This window comes from Cicer arietinum, chromosome 6 (genome assembly GCF_000331145.2).
Source record: "Cicer arietinum cultivar CDC Frontier isolate Library 1 chromosome 6, Cicar.CDCFrontier_v2.0, whole genome shotgun sequence".
Classification (NCBI taxonomy): domain Eukaryota; kingdom Viridiplantae; phylum Streptophyta; class Magnoliopsida; order Fabales; family Fabaceae; genus Cicer; species Cicer arietinum.
In genome coordinates this window covers 10,421,653-10,439,608 of record NC_021165.2, presented here as the reverse complement: position 1 = coordinate 10,439,608, position 17,956 = coordinate 10,421,653, and the positions used below count along the sequence as shown (strand labels likewise).

Here is a 17,956-nt window from a genome sequence, read left to right as displayed (position 1 = left end):
TATGAATTACTAAATTGTCCGTTTACTCTATATTAGACCGCCTTGAGTTTTGATTTAATGAGTAACATGTTCCAATTTTATTTTTGTGAAGAATAACCTGAATTTAGATTTTTTGGAGAGTAGAGTAGTAGTTGATATGATAGATGGTTGAAAATTGAAATTGATTTAGTACATCGTGGATGGTTAGATAGAAGTACATAATTAATTAAGAAATAGTCACTGGGTGGAAGGGGCAAAGTGGAGAAGGTGTTTGGAATTTAGCCATGGCTTAACCACCACGACCGAATCGAACATTGTAGGAACACCATCCCCATCCCCATCTATCTGAGACCGAGTAACCCATAACTTCATATAGTACTTAATTCCAGACACTACTTGCTGTTGCGCCTCTACCACTTCCACGAACTGCAATTCCCCTTCCCCCTCCTTCCACACCTTCTTACTCCGGTTATACTCCTCCACCGAATATCTTCCTATATCTTGTACCTCCTCGTTTGTCCTCACGTTTGATATCTCCGTCTTCCCACCCACCATACGCCCATATGACGCCGTGCTAAACACCACTAACCACCCCACCACCAATGTCATTAACCTTATCAACACCGCCATCGATCTATTATCACTTTACTGACTGTAAAGCCGCATCCTACTATTATATATATGTCATGTCATGGATTAATGCGTAATACGTGCTTCGCTGTACTTAACATGAACTCACACATAAGCTCTTAGCCTCTTTGGATACTGCCACGCATGCACTTCCCATCACTATACCTCTTTTTTATTATTTTTTTTAAATATATATATATATATATATATATATATATCACTCAAAATGTTGACAATACATCTAATCTTCGTGATGTGATTTATATCTTAGTTACTAAAATTATAGTGAACTGTACTAAATATTTGTTGAATAACATCGTTTCTCTGTATTAGTCAAATTTTATCTTTTAAAGAAATATTTATAATAATATTATTATAGTGCAAGAGATGGTTTATGCAATGTAAATAATGAAGAGTCAGAAGGTTTTTAAGACAATAAAAATCTATTTAAAAAATGTTATGACATATTTAATTGGAATTTTGTTACTCAATGTTTCACGATTGTAAGTTTTTTAAAAAGTTAATTAATTTAATTAATCATTGTATTTTTAATTTGCATTTCAAAATTTTACAGAATAAGGAGAAGCTCAGTACTTTTGTGTCGTCTAGAAGTATTCGACAAGGTGACCTTATTTCTCCTTATCTTTTTCTTTTATTTGCATGGATTGTTTGTCGCATATTATAGCTGACCAGATTGATGCAAGATATTGGAAGTTGTGCAAGGCGTGCGAACCTAAGGTGTCTCACCTTTTTTTTACAGATGACCTTCTACTGTTTGCAAAGGCCACTATAGAGCAAGCTTACTACATCACACATTGCCCAGATCAATTTTGTCAAGTCTCAGACCAAAAGATCAATGTTGAGAAGATTCAAATTTTTTTCATAGCTAATGTAGATCCTCAACTTCGACAATAGATTATGAAACATATTGGGTTCAAACAAGCCTCGAACTTGGGATAGCAACAATGCGAGTAATTGGAAGAAATAGGTTTCAACATATCACTGAGTAGCTTCAAAGATGTGTGATTAGTTGAAAGCAACAATGTTTGAGCTTGACAGTAAGAATTACTTCGAGTCAGTATGTATTAAGTTCAATCCCTTACTTTTATATGCAGTATGTCAAAATTCCTACAACTCTTTGTAATGAGTTGGAAAAATTACAACGAGACATTATCTGGAGAGACACTAAGACCACTAGTAAGGCTTACTTGATTAGTTGGGAGGTTTGTTGTATCTCTAATGGAGAATAGTGGTATAGACATCTAACGAACTCAATTAATGAATAATGCTTTTCTTTGTAAAATACTTTGTAATTTTTCGACTAATTCTAACGACTTATGGTGTCAGGTTATCTTGAATAAGTATGGCATAAATCAAAGCTTGGTGAAGAATATGACTTGCAAGTCGAATGATTCTCTGTTATGGAGATCTCTAGCGAATATTTGGGATAAATTTCGGCAGAATATTACTTGGAGCTTGTAGATGGAAGGAATATCAATTTTTTGTTTGATCGTTAGATCCCAACGGAACAACCTATTTTCTTCAATTTTGATCGTTGGATGTGAAAGTATTTTTTGGGATTCTTCTGAAAATTGGATTAGGTCGGAAAATTGGTATGTGTAATGCTTTCATTGCTGATATGTGGACAATATTACATGGATTGGAGTTAGTTTGACAAAAGAATATTACAAACCTAGTGGTCGAGAGCGACTCCAAAATCTTGATATATATGTTTTGTCAAGAGCAAGTGGATGACCATATTTTTCCAACCTTAGTTCGCAAAATCACAAGGATCACTCGATGGGATTGACATGTCAAATTCAACCATACATATTGTGAAGAAAATCGTTGTACATATTGAATAGTCAATTATAGTCTTACATTAAATAATATTGAGCTATTCATTCTTCTAATTCTTACGTCGGATGAATTGTAAATCATCTTAGTTGATGATAATTACGAAGTCTCGTTGTTTAGACTTATTAGAGTTGTTTATTAATTGATTTTATTTCATTTTTTTCCAAGTCTTTAGACACTCTTTTATACTTAAAAAAAATCAATAAAAAAAAAATAACAAAGAGAGATTGAAATTCAGTTCAAGCAAGATTATGCTAAAAAAGAAAAAGAAAAAAAAAAACAAAACTGTAACACTAAAGTATAAATACTAAAATTTGAAACACTAGAGTATCAGTATATAAAAGTTGGATAACATATAAAGTCATAAAAGTATTATCTCAGGAAAGAAATCATGTTTATTTATTACTTATTACTTAAATTACTCAAAGAATAGATTAAAAATAAATAATAGTGTGTTTGGATAATGCAATTTTGCAATTTGGTAGTGACGAAAGAGAAAGAGCAATATCGTATGAATGAATTGGATGTGAATAAGATAGAATGGAGTGTTTGAAATCCCCGTTCCTGTTCTCAACGCCACTCTTACCTCACATTCACAACACCAAAACAAAGGCAAACAAGAACAACAAACCCCTTACAATTCGAAGTTACACAGACGAAGTACACCGCGACCCATGGACCCGCAAAACCGGCGACCCAACTAAACCTAAACCAACACACATCAACCCCAAAACCCCTCTCTCCGACGACAACGCACGCCGCATAATCAAAGGTAAAGCTCAGTATCTCAGCGTTCTACGGCGTAACCAAGGTCCCAAAGCTCAAACCCCTAAATGGATTAAGAGAACACCTGAACAGATGGTTCAGTACTTGCAGGATGATCGCAGTGGCCAGTTGTATGGGAAGCACGTCATTGCTGCTATTAAGAAGGTTCGTGCTCTTTCTGAGAAGCCTGATGGGGTTTATGATATGCGAATGGTTATGTCTTCTTTTGTTTGTAAGCTTACTTTTAAGGAGATGTGTATTGTGCTTAAGGAGCAAAAGGGTTGGAGGCAAGTTAGAGATTTCTTTGCTTGGATGAAATTGCAGGTATATACTCTCTCTCTCTCTTTTCTTTTTCCATTTCCACTTCAATGGGAATCTCCTGAATTTCACTCAATACTCAATGGTATACTGTGTGCTGAAAATATTGTGTTGCTAGCTTCTTTTATTTATGTTGTTTGGCCTCATTGTTCTATAGAAATTGATACTGTCTATTGAATATTGATAGTCCTGTGGTTCAACAGCTGAGTTACCATCCCAGTGTTATTGTCTACACGATAGTGTTGCGCTTATATGGGCAAGTTGGAAAGCTTAATCTGGCTGAAGAGACCTTCTTGGAGATGCTAGATGCAGGTTGTGAACCTGATGAAGTGGCTTGTGGTACCATGCTCTGTTCTTATGCCAGATGGGGGCGCCATAAGTCCATGTTGGCTTTTTATTCGGCCGTGAAACAAAGGGGAATTATTCTCTCTGTCGCTGTCTTCAACTTTATGTTGTCTTCTTTGCAAAAGAAATCACTCCATAGAGAGGTTGTTCAGGTGTGGAGGGATATGGTAAGAAAAAGGGTGGTACCTAATGATTTTACTTATACGGTAGTCATTAGTTCTCTTGTCAAAGAAGGTCTGCATGAAGATGCTTTCGTCACTTTTGATGAGATGAAGAATAACGGTTTTGTCCCTGAGGAGATAACTTATAACCTGCTCATAAATTCAAATGCTAAAAATGGAAACAGAGATGAAGTGCAAAGACTCTATGATGATATGAGGTTTCGCGGAGTAGCTCCCAGTAATTACACTTGTGCTACGCTTATATCTTTGTATTACAAATACGAGGACTACCCCAGAGTCCTCTCTCTTTTTTCAGAAATGGCAAGAAACAGAACTCCTGCAGATGAAGTAATATATGGTTTGCTTATAAGAGTTTATGGAAAGCTTGGTTTATACGAAGATGCTTACAAAACATTTGAAAAGATAAAGCATCTGGGCCTACTCACCAATGAGAAAACATATTTGGCAATGGCACAAGTCCATCTTACTTCAGGAAATGTAGACAAAGCCTTAGAAGTTATTGGACTCATGAAGTCTAGAAACATATGGTTCTCTCGATTTGCTTATATTGTCCTGCTACAATGTTATGTGACGAAAGAAGATGTAGTATCTGCCGAAGGAACATTTTTAGCTCTATGCAAGACAGGACTTCCTGATGCTGGTTCTTGTAATGATATGCTCAGTCTGTATGTGGGACTTAATTTGATGAACAAGGCAAAGGAGTTTGTTGTTCGAATAACCGAGGACGGGACACAATTTGATGAGCAGATTTACAGGACAGTTATGAAGGTTTATTGCAAGGAGGGAATGTTGCCAGAAGCCGAGCAATTGACAAATCAAATGGTTACGAACGAATCTCTCAAAATTTGTAAATTCTTCCAGACGTTTTATTGGATTCTTTGTGAACATAAAGGGGATGTGAAAATTGATGATAAACTCGTGACCATTAAGTCCACCGAAAAACTTGACACTACAGCTCTTGGGATGATGCTCCGTGTATATCTGACAAATAACGACTTCAGCAAGACAAAGATATTACTGAAATTATTGCTGGGTTGTGCAGGGGGGTCAAAACTTGTTAGTCATTTCATCATCAGTTTGACTAAAGACGGTATATCTCTACTACAAAATTGATCACATGATTCACGCCTCTTTCTTTGATATCTTTTTGAAATTTCCATTTTCAACCCTCTTTTTTTCCAGGAGAAATCAGTAAAGCAGAATCACTCAACCATCAATTGGTTACACTTGGCTGCAGAATGGAAGAAGTCACTGCAGCTTCTTTAATTAGCCATTACGGAAAACAACTAATGCTGAAACAAGCTGAAGATATCTTTGCAGAATATGGGAATTCTCCAACATCTAGCAAACTACTGTATAACGCTATGATTGATGCATATGCCAAATGCGGCAAACAAGAAAAAGCATATTTGCTATATAAGCAAGCAACTGAGGAAGGGTGTGATTTGGGAGCTGTTGGTAATAGCATCGTTGTAAATGCTTTGACAAATGAAGGTAAGGCCTCTGTTAAGTTAACTAGTGTTTGATTCATATATCTACCTGACATGCAATACTTTGTCCTCTCACGTAATTCTATGAATGAGTTAGAATATGCTATAACAATTAACAACTCTTGCAATATTGTCCCTCACAATCTATAGCATGATTTAATTGGGAAACAATTGTACCAAAATGTGGATATTTTACATAGGTCTGGGACTGGATAAAGATTTTGAATTCATTTTTGTTATATATTGAAGTTGCTGACTCCTATCCTTTCATTGATGAATGTGTTCAACCTAAAAGAAATGCTGATTTCCCTTCTCCCACAGTTAAAGTTGTGTTTTCAAATTGAAATGGCTTCTTTTATTGCTAATCCGCCACACGTTTCACGTGATTAAGGGGAATGTCTTAGACCTCTTATTCGGAACAATATAAGAGGAGAGGGCCGAAATAAACTATGGCAGTTATGTAGTTATGATCAGTTATTTTTTTATTAACTGTTAGTTATGTTATTGTCAGTTATGTGTGTTTATTTTTAGGAATAAATAGAGAAAGGAAAGGGGAATGTAGTTATTGAGTGGTTAGACCAAGCTCTCTTCTTGGAGAAAAGAATTGTATAACCGAGTCCCTTGTATCAGAATTCTCTCGGTAACTTTCTGTTGTACCAATTTGTGTAGTTGTGTGACTATATCTCTGATTTGAGAACCTTTCTCCAGAAATTATTAAATAAAAAACAGTTATTACTCTTAAATTTCTATGTTTGGTATCAATTTTTATCAGAATGCTAGCATTGTATTGTGCCTGGGGCATGAGTATTAGATTTATTGACGAGGGTGTATGTTTGATAACCTAGAATTGTTTGTAAAAACATATTGCTGAGTTTTTAAAAATCAGGAAGTTTCAGGAACATCAATTACTATTTATTGATGTTCTTTTCAGCATACAGTTATTTAGCGTTTAACTAGTAATATAGGTGCAATTCTTTTCAGGGAAATATCAGGAGGCTGAGAATATTATCTCCCGGTGCCTTGAAGAAAACTTGAAACTTGATACTGTGGCTTACAATACCTTTATCAAATCCATGCTTGAAGCAGGTTGATATTCAAGCATCCTACTTGCATAGAAAAGATAAAATTAAAACAGCAAGCTTGCTAATACAGTTTATTCTTTGTTGCAGGCAAATTGCATTTTGCATCTAGTATTTTTGAGCGCATGTGTTCCTACGGCGTCACTCCATCCATTCAAACATATAACACTATGATAAGGTTGTAGCTTTTATAAGCTGTCTTCCACTGAAAAGATTTCGTCTTTTTCTTTTGGCTGCTAATTTTTGGACCAATGTTGAACTGCATATGCAGTGTCTATGGAAAAGATCATAAGTTGGATAGAGCTGTGGAGATGTTCAACAAAGCTCGCTCGTTGGGTGTACCTTTGGATGAAAAAGCATACATGAATTTGATAGGCTATTATGGGAAAGCTGGTACTGGACCACTTTACCTTAGTTGAAATTTTGATAATTCTAGATGCAATCTTGCATTTGAAAATTCCATTCTACATGTTTTTATCCAACATGATTTCCATGCAATGGAGAGTGCATATATAATGTGATTAGCACATGATGATTGGTGATTAGTTCATTTACTTTCTCATGATCGGTATTCTAGTTATAGTGTCCCAATCAAACTCATAATTATTAATTTTGTAGGTATGATACATGAAGCTTCACAGTTGTTTAGTAAATTGCAGGAAGAAGGGATTAAACCTGGAAAGGTAAAGTTGAAAGTTTATTAACTATATTTTCACAAGACTTAAGTATATGTTGCGGCCCAAGTTATCTCAACAGATCACTTAGCTTAGCTCGAGAAAGTATCTTCCTTTTTTTAAAAGAAAAAATATCGTATTTTGTAGTGCATTTATGAATATATGTTGCAGTCAGATGCAGTGAATGTAGCTTACTTGTTCTGTAAAATAACACTTCCAAAATTAAACTGCAAAACATATTTTATATTTGTGCTTCTTATAGTTTGTGATTTTTTAAAATGAACGTTTTACAGAGTTAGTGCTAATTCTCTGTATTTTCTGGGGATTACAGGTCAGCTATAATATTATGATCTATGTATATGCAAATGCTGGAGTTCATCATGAAGTAGAGAAACTTTTCCAGGCCATGCAGAGAGAAGGTTGTTTGCCCGACTCTTCCACGTATCTTTCACTAGTCCGAGCATATACAGATAGCCTTAATTACTCCAAAGCTGAGGAAACCATACATACTATGCCGAGCAAGGGAGTTTCACCATCCTGTGTCCATTTTAATATTTTGCTCTCTGCATTCATAAAAGATGGGCTGATTGATGAAGCCAAGAGAGTATACAAGGGAATATCAACTTTTGGTTTAATTCCGGATCTCATATGTTACCGAACAATTTTGAAAGGTTACCTGAAATATGGACGTGTGGGAGAAGGAATCAACTTTTTTGAAAGTATATGCAAGTCAACAAAAGGGGACAGGTTCGTCATGAGTGTAGCAGTGCATTTATACAAATCTGCAGGAATGGAAAGCAAGGCTAAAGAAATATTGAGTTCAATGAACAAGATGAGGATCCCTTTCCTCAGGAAACTTGAAGTTGGATCAGCAGAGAGAGTGAAAGTTCCTTGAGATATAAACTACTTCAGAAATATGTGTGAGAATGGTAACGCAGAGAGAGTGAAAGTTCCTTGAGATATAAACTACTTCAGAAATATGTGTGAGAATGGTAACGCAGAGAGAGTGAAAGTTCCTTGAGATATAAACTACTTCAGAAATATGTGTGAGAATGGTAACGCAGAGAGAGTGAAAGTTCCTTGAGATATAAACTACTTCAGAAATATGTGTGAGAATGGTAACGCAGAGAGAGTGAAAGTTCCTTGAGATATAAACTACTTCAGAAATATGTGTGAGAATGGTAACGCAGAGAGAGTGAAAGTTCCTTGAGATATAAACTACTTCAGAAATATGTGTGAGAATGGTAACGCAGAGAGAGTGAAAGTTCCTTGAGATATAAACTACTTCAGAAATATGTGTGAGAATGGTAACGCAGAGAGAGTGAAAGTTCCTTGAGATATAAACTACTTCAGAAATATGTGTGAGAATGGTAACGCAGAGAGAGTGAAAGTTCCTTGAGATATAAACTACTTCAGAAATATGTGTGAGAATGGTAACGGAGAAGAATTGGCTATGACATGGAGCTTGTATATAGCTTAATCAACCTGATAACGGTGATGTTGAAACCCTGATTATAGTTGCTATACTGCTGACAATGATGATTGAACAATTAGAACTCTTAGTTCAAAATGTACTTTTTTGCGGCTAATGATGAGGACCCTGTCCATTTCCGTTGGAATGTATTGAGTCAATGACTTCTGTATATGCCAAGAAAATCTGTATAATTTATACTCAATACCTCCCATGTCCCAACTAAAGGAAAGTTGAACCAAGGTGAAACATGTGCAACTATCATCATAGGAGAGTGTTTAGTAAGGTGACTTGTGACATTTGAGGTTGAAGACTGACTGTTTGGCCTCAGCTTTTTCTAGGTATATGACTTTTCCCCATGTTTGAGTTTCCAATTGGCTTCAAATAATGTATAGACTCATAAATGAATTCAAGTTGCAGATTATATCTGATTCTTGCTCTAAGTTGTATATGAGGGGGCACTGCAAGAGCACTTGTTCCGTTTGATTTGAGTGGGTACTGCAAGAGTTTTATAATAGAAACTGAAAATTCCGGAGACAGACCATAAATTATACACATGTATAGATTTATATATTCATTGAAATTATGATAGGAACTCAAATTAAAAGAGAACTGAAAATGATATTATTTACTGATAATAAGAACTATTACAGAAAATAAACAAACCTTTAAGGTTCTTATTAATCATCATTCTACACGACTTGAGGTAACAAAGGAGACCATAATCATTATTCACATCACACATAGGTGAACAAAGGATTGTTGTATGATCATGAATAGACAAGACCACTCAACAATTGCAATATCATGCTATTATGCAAAGATGGATACAAACATTAATCGTTAGCTCCTAATTTAAGCTTTACTATCTACAGCCATCGGTGCAGATTCCTGCTTTGCTGCTGCAGTTCTTGCCTGTTCTACTTTATTCAGTTTGGCAAATATGTTGCCATAAAATTGTGCATCCTTCTTGTTGTATTCTCTCACTTTGTCCTTCAGAATTTTGTACTCAATCTTAACATCCCTGCAAACATCCATCCAACAAAGATTAAAATAAAACAAACAAAATTTTGAACTGGGAGAATGTCTTCAGAGTCGGCCCTTTAGAAAAAGGTACATAATTTTTTGCACATAAAAATCGAGGATCATACACAAGACCAAGAGCATACCTGTTATCTGGATCAATTTCAAGGGCTTTCTTGATATCCATTTCAGCCAAATCCAAGTCAACAAGATGAATATGTGCTTGTGCCCTCCGGTATAGTGCTTTTACATTCCTACTATCAAGCTCTAACACCTGCAGAGTTAAACAAAACTCTCCAAAGGTGATTTCGCTTCATTTCCATTAGAACTCAACTAAAGAAATATAACAAAATTAAGCAGAATCAGAAATTTTATAAACTAACCTTTGTGCACAACTTCTCTGCCTGTTTGTAGTCCTTGAGTTTCAACTTACAGGCCGCGTTGTTAAGATTGCATGTAATTTTCAATGCTTTGGCCTGCTGTTTCTCCTTATCACTGAAGGATGAATCATACTCAATATACTTTATGGCCTGTCACTCAGAAAAAGAAAGACCATTTATAGTTAGCTAACTTTTTATCACAACATATCTATAATTTACCTAGTAACCGGGGATCTTTTGGTTTTTGCAGAACTACCTTCTCATATCGGTTTGATGCTCTTTCGTGTTTACTGGCTTTGAACAATGCATTCCCCTCTTCCTTTTTCTTTCCAGCCGCCTCAATCTTCTCTTGAGTATTCAGATCCCACGATTCCTTTTCCTGCACCCCGCATCATAGCAATTAAGTATATCTTCCAACCTTGTCAAAACTAAAAAACCTAAAGAAAATGTAGAAATAATTTTCTCACCTTTACAAAGGAAATAAGCTCAACTTCATAGTAAAGGGTGGAATTATGAGGAACGGTAGCCAATTCCTGAGGGGACCCAGATGGACCAAAAGCATACTCAGGCTGTATGATCACCAATGCAGTTTCCCCTTTCTTCATGTTCTTCACAGCTCTATCAAGTCCATCAATAACTTGCTCTACACGGGGCATAGAAGATACATATTAAGTTTATTTTGGAAAAGATGTTGCGGGTTACTACAGTAGCCTAATATAAGAGTCAAGAAGTTAAAATTAAAACCATTATTTAAAGTACCTTCATCAATTTTGAATTCAAATGGCTGATCATCATCATGACCCTTCTTAAGGAAGACTGTTCCGTCTTGCAGCTTCCCAATAAGTTTCACTGAATCAATGGAAATAATGCATCTTTTCAATACTACAGTCCAAAGTATTAATACAAGGAAACATAGAAATTAGGAAGCACAAAAACTTAGAAAAGCTTTTGTTAGCAAAACTGTACCCTGAACAACAGCTCCATCATTAGGTCGTTCATATCCCTCTCCTTCCTTCAAGGTCTTCTTAAGGACCTTCCTATCCTTGGTAATGTCAGATACAGTCTTCCACGAGACTAACTCAAGATCTATTTGGAGCGAAGCATTTGGAGGTACGACCCCGTCATCTCCTGATGACGGTTTCCCATTCTCACCAAATGCATCTGCAAAACATAAAAAATTCAATATACTTGCACAAACAAAACATGTTATTACATAATTCTAAAATAATAAAAAGAAGTCTGACTCACATTCTGGCTTAACATTCAAGAGAACTTTCTCTCCCTTCTTCATTGTTTTTACAGCCTTAGCCAAAGCAGGACAGAAATATCCTGTATCAAAGACATATACATCATAATCAATTACCTGCAATCAGAACACAATTGCTAAATTTGAAGGTTTGAACTTTGAAGTATAAGACTAACCCTCTTCAACAGTGAACTCCACCCCGTCAGATTTTGAAATAATTGCCCCATCTTCAAGACGAGCTTCATACTTAACTGCAGAAAGGATAAAAACACAAAAAGTGCAAGATAGTAATGATCAATGTTACTACATAGGCGAATCTCTATCTCAAAGAGGATAATAGATTGAGTTGTATACCAAATACTTCATCTAGGTCCTTAGGATTGTCCCATTTCTCCCCTTCAGTTATTATGTTCTTCAATATTCCACCATCCTTGGAAATGTCTTTGACACTTGTCCAAGACAACAACTCCACATCAAACTGAAGAGTTGCGTTTGGAGGAATAGTGGGAGGAGATCCAGACTCTCCATAAGCCAATTCTGGGGGTATTGTGAAAATGGCATTTTCACCCTTCTTCATGGTTTTGATACCTTCATCCCACCCCTTAATCACTTGCCCTGCATTTACAAAAACAATAACATTGTAGAAATTAACTGGCGCTCATTGATGAAATTGAGAGATCTCAATCACTAAATGAAGATCAAACTACCGACTTCATCAAGTCGGCTTTAAAGTACATCTCAGAATTCAAGCTATCCAAAATCACCATTGTATTACTTCAGAACATGATTATCAAATCAAGATTCAAATCGTGAATCAAAAAACCTATATTCTAAATAATAAATCACATTTTTTTCCTCGACAAAATTGAATCTTATTATGAATTGCAAGATATATTACCGATAAACATATAGTATTTTTTTTAAGTAAAAATAAGTGACATAGCAAAATTATAAGCTATAAGCTTATACAACATTATATATGAAACTCAAAATAACTCAAGTCATAAATAAAGTGATAAATGAAAAGTGGCTAGTAAAATGCATAGGTGACAAAAAAGTGTCACGATTTATCACTGAATAGTGATTCATCATAATGAATCTAGATTCAATATAGAATTTATGCACAAAATAGATACACATTAGAAATCTGTCTCGATTAAGTTCAATTTTTTATTGAATCGATATATGACTCCTATATATAGTAAGATATTGATAACTATGCAGTAGAGAATCTAAATCCACAATGGATATATAAAATGAAAAATAAAAGCTGCTACTATTTTAATATGATCCTATATTACTATTATTTTATAATTCATTTCATCCTCAAAGCTCAAAGGCAACATGATTAAAAAAATTGAATATTCATCATTTTACAGCCCAAAACAAAAATGATTAAGACCGATAAAGATCAATAAATATTACCTTCACCAAGCTTAAACTTGAAAGTGGTATCCCTATCACGACTAGAATCAAATTTGGTTCCATCAAGCAAAGTTCCAGTATAATGCACTACAAAAATTAAAAAAGAAAAAAAACAAATGAATCATGTTACAGTTCTAATCCAATTGATAAACATAAACATAATTTGAATTTGAATTTGAATTTGATTGAATAATATACCTTCAACTTGATCTCCAGTATTAGGAGTTTCCCAACCTTCACCTTCCTTAACAAGCTTCTTCTTCAGTCCATTATTCCCAATCTCCTTCTCTTCGCCAACCTTGTGGATCGGACTCACAATCTCATCTTCTTCTGGCATTTCCACGTCACCAGATGTTGGAAACTCGAAATCCTCTTCCATCGCCAAAAACAAACAAGATAAGAGATTCTTCTAATTGATTCAATGGATGATTATACAATTGTTGAATGAGAATGCATTACGCGAACGCGTGTGTGTATATATAAAAGGAGCGAAACCAGAGTGTGTGTCTAGAGAGTTCTGTTATTCAAAGCTGTGATGATAGTTCCAGAATCATCTTCTTATACTTTTATTTTATTTAGTGTCATAATAACCATATATTATAATTATTAGTTTATACAAATATTTAAAAATAAATATGCCAAATTCGGAAACACGAATTTCTTCAAATGTCATTTAAGATCCAACCGTAAAAGAGTTGTTTGTTATTTATCCGCGGGAATGTAACTGAACGTTGAATATTTCTTTATTTTGATTCCATTAATAGTAACTTAAAAAATCGTTTTTTCTTTTTTGGAGAAAAAAGAACGTTAATTAAAAAATCATTTTTCCCCCCCTATATACTGCTATATAGACTGAACCTACCACTAGGAAAGATAGGATTCATGTAAAATTACATGTAGTATAAAATTACATGTTTAAAAAAAAAACATATTTTGTTGTTTACTATATTCAATCCAAAATTTGTAGTATAATCTAAACGTTACTTTATGATAAAAAAAAGTGGTGCTCGATTAAGAAGCAGATATAATATATTTTGGGTGGTTAGTTTCTGTTAGTTAGTTGTAACTATTTTAATTTCTTACTCTTAAATTATAAATAAACTTTATATAAATCAAAGCAAACAAAACTGACAAATATAAAACTCATAAAATAGAATGCAAAGCTGCAGTTTTGCAAACTTTGAAAAATTGAGTACATAAATATTGTAATCATTTTAATCTCATTATAAATGATAATTCAAGTCGAATTCAGTTCTCCAGATATAGGAGTTTATCTCTGAAATGTGTTAACAATTGTATTGAAAGACTTAAAATTTGTTAGTCTTAGTCACAAAATAGAAAACGTTCTTCGTTTTTGCAAACTGATCATTCTCCGTTTAATTTTACAATATGCGTTTTATATAAACCAAAAACATTTTTAGTTTAGTGACTGATTGATCTTCGTTTTTAACAACACATTACATATTGTGACTTTTGAAATATATACACAATCTAACCTAACAAATTGAAACTAAATATGTTATGCTATTTTATTTAGGAATTAATATGTTATGATATTAGTTATACAGTGATGAATATTTAATTTACATATGAAAATTGGAAATGATTGCTTAACGTATTATAAGAAAAGAAAATAGTTGCACAATCAAAGTAAATTTGTCACTTTCGTAAAGAAAATAGTTGTATGATCAGCTATTGTTTTTTAATACTATAAAGATAAAAACATAGCAATTAGGGGAATTAAAATATTTTTTCTTAAAAGTTTGTGGTTGTTCATTATGAGTTGAGTTAATGAAGCAACAATGTTTTAACATCATCTGCACACCGCACGTGCGCAATGTGTTTGAGTAAGAAGTAAAGCAAAACCATGATTCACATCCATGCTAACATATTTCCTCAATTTTCATATCCTTTCCATTAGTAAAATTTAAGCCATAGCCATAAACTTTCCTATATGTGGCAAAGACCAAAAGATCACCATTCAAAACACTAAAAAAAAACTTGTTTCCTTTTCCTTCCAAACACCTTCCTTGGTTGCATAAACTTTGCAATCTAAATAACAAGACTAAATAGTTCAACTTCATTGTTAATAGTTGTAGAACGACAAAGAATAAATCATTGGCTGAAGACAATATCTTTGTTGATTTAGCTAAGAATTTAAGAACATTTAATGTAACTCAACAATATCGTCGTTGTATCTTTGGATAGAAACTAACTGAATGAAAAAATAAGAATCAATCTTTAATAATGCATTTTGAGTTTGTATCAATGCAAAATATTTGTCCCTTGAAAACTCTTAGAAGAATTTGTTTGTAGACCTAAAATTATGAATGAATTTTACAAGTAACCAAGATGATATCTCCAACAAAACATCATGGGGGATTTATGCCACTGTTGTCTTTGGAAGAAAAAAAAAATTTAAATAAAAGTAATAACTACTAAGTAAAATGAAATGGGATTTAATTAGCGTGCTTGGATATTATGAGATATAACAAAAGGATGTTGAAATATTTATATAAGAGAAGGTTTTACATATGAACGGTCATGATGGATCAAAATTTAGAATTTGAATACGTATAGTTAATCTTCTTTATGATTTTTCAAAAAATATTAATAATCTTTTCCTTTTTTCTGAGATATTGCTTTTTCTTTATCAACATTTTCGAATATAAGTAATTTTATTTTTGGTGATTGTATTTATTTTATTGAGTCAAATATAGTTTTTATCATACAACAAATTAATTTTTGGTGATCGTATATAATTTCATATCTTTTCTTTAGAAAAAACCAATCATATGTTTTCAGAAACCCCTATATATATATATATCATTATTCTATTTTAAATTTCAGAAAATAGATAATATTTCTTTTCATCAAATTCTAAATTTAAAAGATTGAAAAAATTTATATGTTGAAAACTTGAATAATATTTTTTTGTTTTCCTTCAAAATGTGAATCTTTGTAAATATTTTGTCCACCGCAGAGCTAAATTTTATGTATTAAATTATTCGAATTTAGCCAATTTTGTAATTTGATTGCTACTATATTACTTATGCATTTTTCCAAAGGCTTTGTTTACTATATTTTCTTTTTTGGTTTTTGTTTTCAGGATTTGTTTACTATATTATTAAAACAACTTACTAGAAAGTAGAATGGGTTCATATCATTGTCAAATATATTTAGTTGAATAATCAAAAAGTTATATTACTTTTTTTCAATTATATTTTTAGGAAATTAATTGTTATGATTGCTTCATTTTTTTCCGGAAAGGTATAGTTGTTTATCGACTATAAATTATATCTGCCATGCTCAGTTCAACCATAAGTGTTTCGTTATTTTTATCAATGTCATTATAATCTTTTATAAAGAAAAATTGAAGGTGGCTGCACAACAAAAAAAACATTTAATTTCTTCTATGAAGTTCATATATTCATTTTCGATTTAATTGCACTTCTAATACTCATATTTTATCACTCTCACGAAAATAATTATTTATTTTTAAAATTAAACTTTTTATTCCTCAATGGCATTTGTTGCAATTTCGATTTTAACACATTATTTTATTCAAAAATTGTGATTTTTAACCTAAAAACAGTTCTTTTTAACCTTTAAAGAGCTATTTTCTCTTTACATTTTTTATTTGGGGTCAAAAATCACCATTTTAAGGATTCAAAATATATGTTATGACCAAAATTACAACAAATATCGTAATTAATGAATCTAAAATTTCAATTTTGAAATAAGGATATTATTTTTGTGAGTGCTATGATAAAAATACAATTAAATCAATTAATTATAATGTATTTTCACCCTAAAAAAATTATAATGTTTTAAAAACTTGAAATATAACTAAAGAATTTTGTCACATACATTTCACAACTGAAATTTAAGAAATCGTTTTCTCTTTATTCAAGGAATTTATGAAAATTAAAAAATACACAATTTCAAAAGTTTGTTGTTTAATTAAGTTCCCCTAAAGCAACTAAATTAACAATGTCGTTTTGAACATATATCAACAAAAATATGTTTGATTGACTGATTCTCGTAAATTGATAAAAATAATGGAACAAAAATTACAATTGAACTTTAAAACTAAGATTAAAATTCCATTATATATTTACGTGTAAATATATTTATTGTGGATCAATACAACTTAAAGTGACACTTTAGAGGAGATTGTATTCTTCAAATTTTGTTCGTTTAATTATAAGTCAAGGTTATTTTAAAATAAAAATAAAAAATTGTAAATCAAGGTAACATTGTTTTTCGTTTTGTTTATGAAAAAAATATAGAAAATTATATTCTTTTTGCAAGTCATAGTCGTTTAAATTTTAAATGACAATGCTTTTCAAAAAAAAAAAAACAAACATAGCATATTTAGAATAGGATCGTTAATAGGTCTATTTGTTTAACATTTAAAAAAATTAATTTTGATTTTATATTTTTAAAAATATTTTTAATGAAAAATTATAAAAATAATAAAGATTTTTTATATTTATTTGTTACTAATTAAAAAAAGTAATTTTGTTATTTAATAACTTAGATACTCATTATTGTAGATTTTAACATGATAAAAATTACATTTTTTAAAAAATATATCTTACAAAAAATTATTTGTATGAATAGTAAATCAAAATAGCTTTTCATTATAATAAGTTTTTGAAAATTCATTATCCAATAAAAGTTGTAGAAAGTAGATGAAATACTTCAAATGGTATTTTAAAATAAATTATTTAAGCCAATTTTTTATTTGAATTTTTTTTAAATTCTTTTTAAAAAATGTTATAACAAAAAGATAAATACTATAAAAGTTATTTAAGAAAATCTTTAACAAATAGATCTAATATTTTCATCGTTCTCTTCATGATAATTCTTTGACTTAATTAGATGCAAAATACAATAATTATTTTTATCATCATTGAAACAAAAATTACCAAAAGTAGAATAGTTCAGTAATTAAAACAAAGATATTTGACTTGGTAAATAGAATAATAAGAATTTTCCATAAAAAAATCATAAGATCTTCTCCATCACACATATAATGTTTTTAATACAAACTTCAATTTTGCATATCTAATAATCTAGCTAAAGA

General features: G+C 32.1%; 3 protein-coding genes across 4 annotated transcripts; 1 reads left to right on the top strand and 2 right to left on the bottom strand.

Annotated features, from left to right (window-relative positions):
* Window positions 1-216: 216 nt before the first annotated feature.
* Window positions 217-609, bottom strand: LOC101489974 (cysteine proteinase inhibitor B-like). The gene has a single exon (XM_004504379.3). It carries the CDS (start codon window positions 607-609, stop codon window positions 217-219), a length of 393 nt encoding a protein of 130 aa, XP_004504436.1.
* A 2,287-nt stretch (window positions 610-2,896) lies between these two features.
* Window positions 2,897-9,221, top strand: LOC101500670 (pentatricopeptide repeat-containing protein At5g27270). Of its 2 annotated transcripts, XM_012716852.3 has the most exons (9): window positions 2,897-3,396; window positions 3,502-3,555; window positions 3,753-5,166; window positions 5,259-5,570; window positions 6,548-6,652; window positions 6,736-6,823; window positions 6,917-7,038; window positions 7,264-7,328; window positions 7,651-9,221. In XM_012716852.3, exons 1-9 carry the CDS (start codon window positions 3,007-3,009, stop codon window positions 8,212-8,214), a joined length of 3,114 nt encoding a protein of 1,037 aa, XP_012572306.1. In that variant the 5' UTR covers window positions 2,897-3,006; the 3' UTR covers window positions 8,215-9,221. The 2 variants fall into 2 exon arrangements, with proteins under 2 accessions (XP_012572306.1, XP_004504387.1); XM_004504330.4 differs by having other exon boundaries at window positions 2,897-3,555.
* Window positions 9,222-9,391: 170 nt separating this feature from the next.
* LOC101500128 (70 kDa peptidyl-prolyl isomerase-like) lies at window positions 9,392-13,402 on the bottom strand. Its single transcript, XM_004504329.4, has 12 exons — window positions 13,063-13,402; window positions 12,865-12,951; window positions 11,794-12,054; window positions 11,616-11,690; window positions 11,442-11,522; window positions 11,160-11,354; window positions 10,953-11,042; window positions 10,661-10,836; window positions 10,450-10,572; window positions 10,197-10,343; window positions 9,960-10,087; window positions 9,392-9,814 (listed from the first exon to the last, which is right to left on the bottom strand). The coding sequence occupies exons 1-12, from the start codon at window positions 13,241-13,243 to the stop codon at window positions 9,646-9,648; spliced, it is 1,713 nt and encodes a 570-aa protein (XP_004504386.1). The 5' UTR covers window positions 13,244-13,402; the 3' UTR covers window positions 9,392-9,645.
* Between the last annotated feature and the right edge of the window lie 4,554 nt (window positions 13,403-17,956).

Excerpts from the sequence above, each read along its gene's own strand:
- LOC101489974 (XM_004504379.3), bottom strand. The coding sequence starts at position 609 with ATGGCGGTGTTGATAAGGTTAATGACATTGGTGGTGGGGTGGTTAGTG.
- LOC101500128 (XM_004504329.4), bottom strand. The coding sequence starts at position 13,243 with ATGGAAGAGGATTTCGAGTTTCCAACATCTGGTGACGTGGAAATGCCA. Across the intron at positions 11,523-11,615 it reads GGAGTTCACTGTTGAAGAGG|GATATTTCTGTCCTGCTTTG; the intron begins GTTAGTCTTATA and ends TCTTTGATACAG. Across the intron at positions 9,815-9,959 it reads GAAATTGATCCAGATAACAG|GGATGTTAAGATTGAGTACA; the intron begins GTATGCTCTTGG and ends GGATGTTTGCAG.
- LOC101500670 (XM_004504330.4), top strand. The coding sequence starts at position 3,007 with ATGGAGTGTTTGAAATCCCCGTTCCTGTTCTCAACGCCACTCTTACCT. Across the intron at positions 3,556-3,752 it reads TTGCTTGGATGAAATTGCAG|CTGAGTTACCATCCCAGTGT; the intron begins GTATATACTCTC and ends GTGGTTCAACAG. Across the intron at positions 7,039-7,263 it reads AGGCTATTATGGGAAAGCTG|GTATGATACATGAAGCTTCA; the intron begins GTACTGGACCAC and ends TTAATTTTGTAG.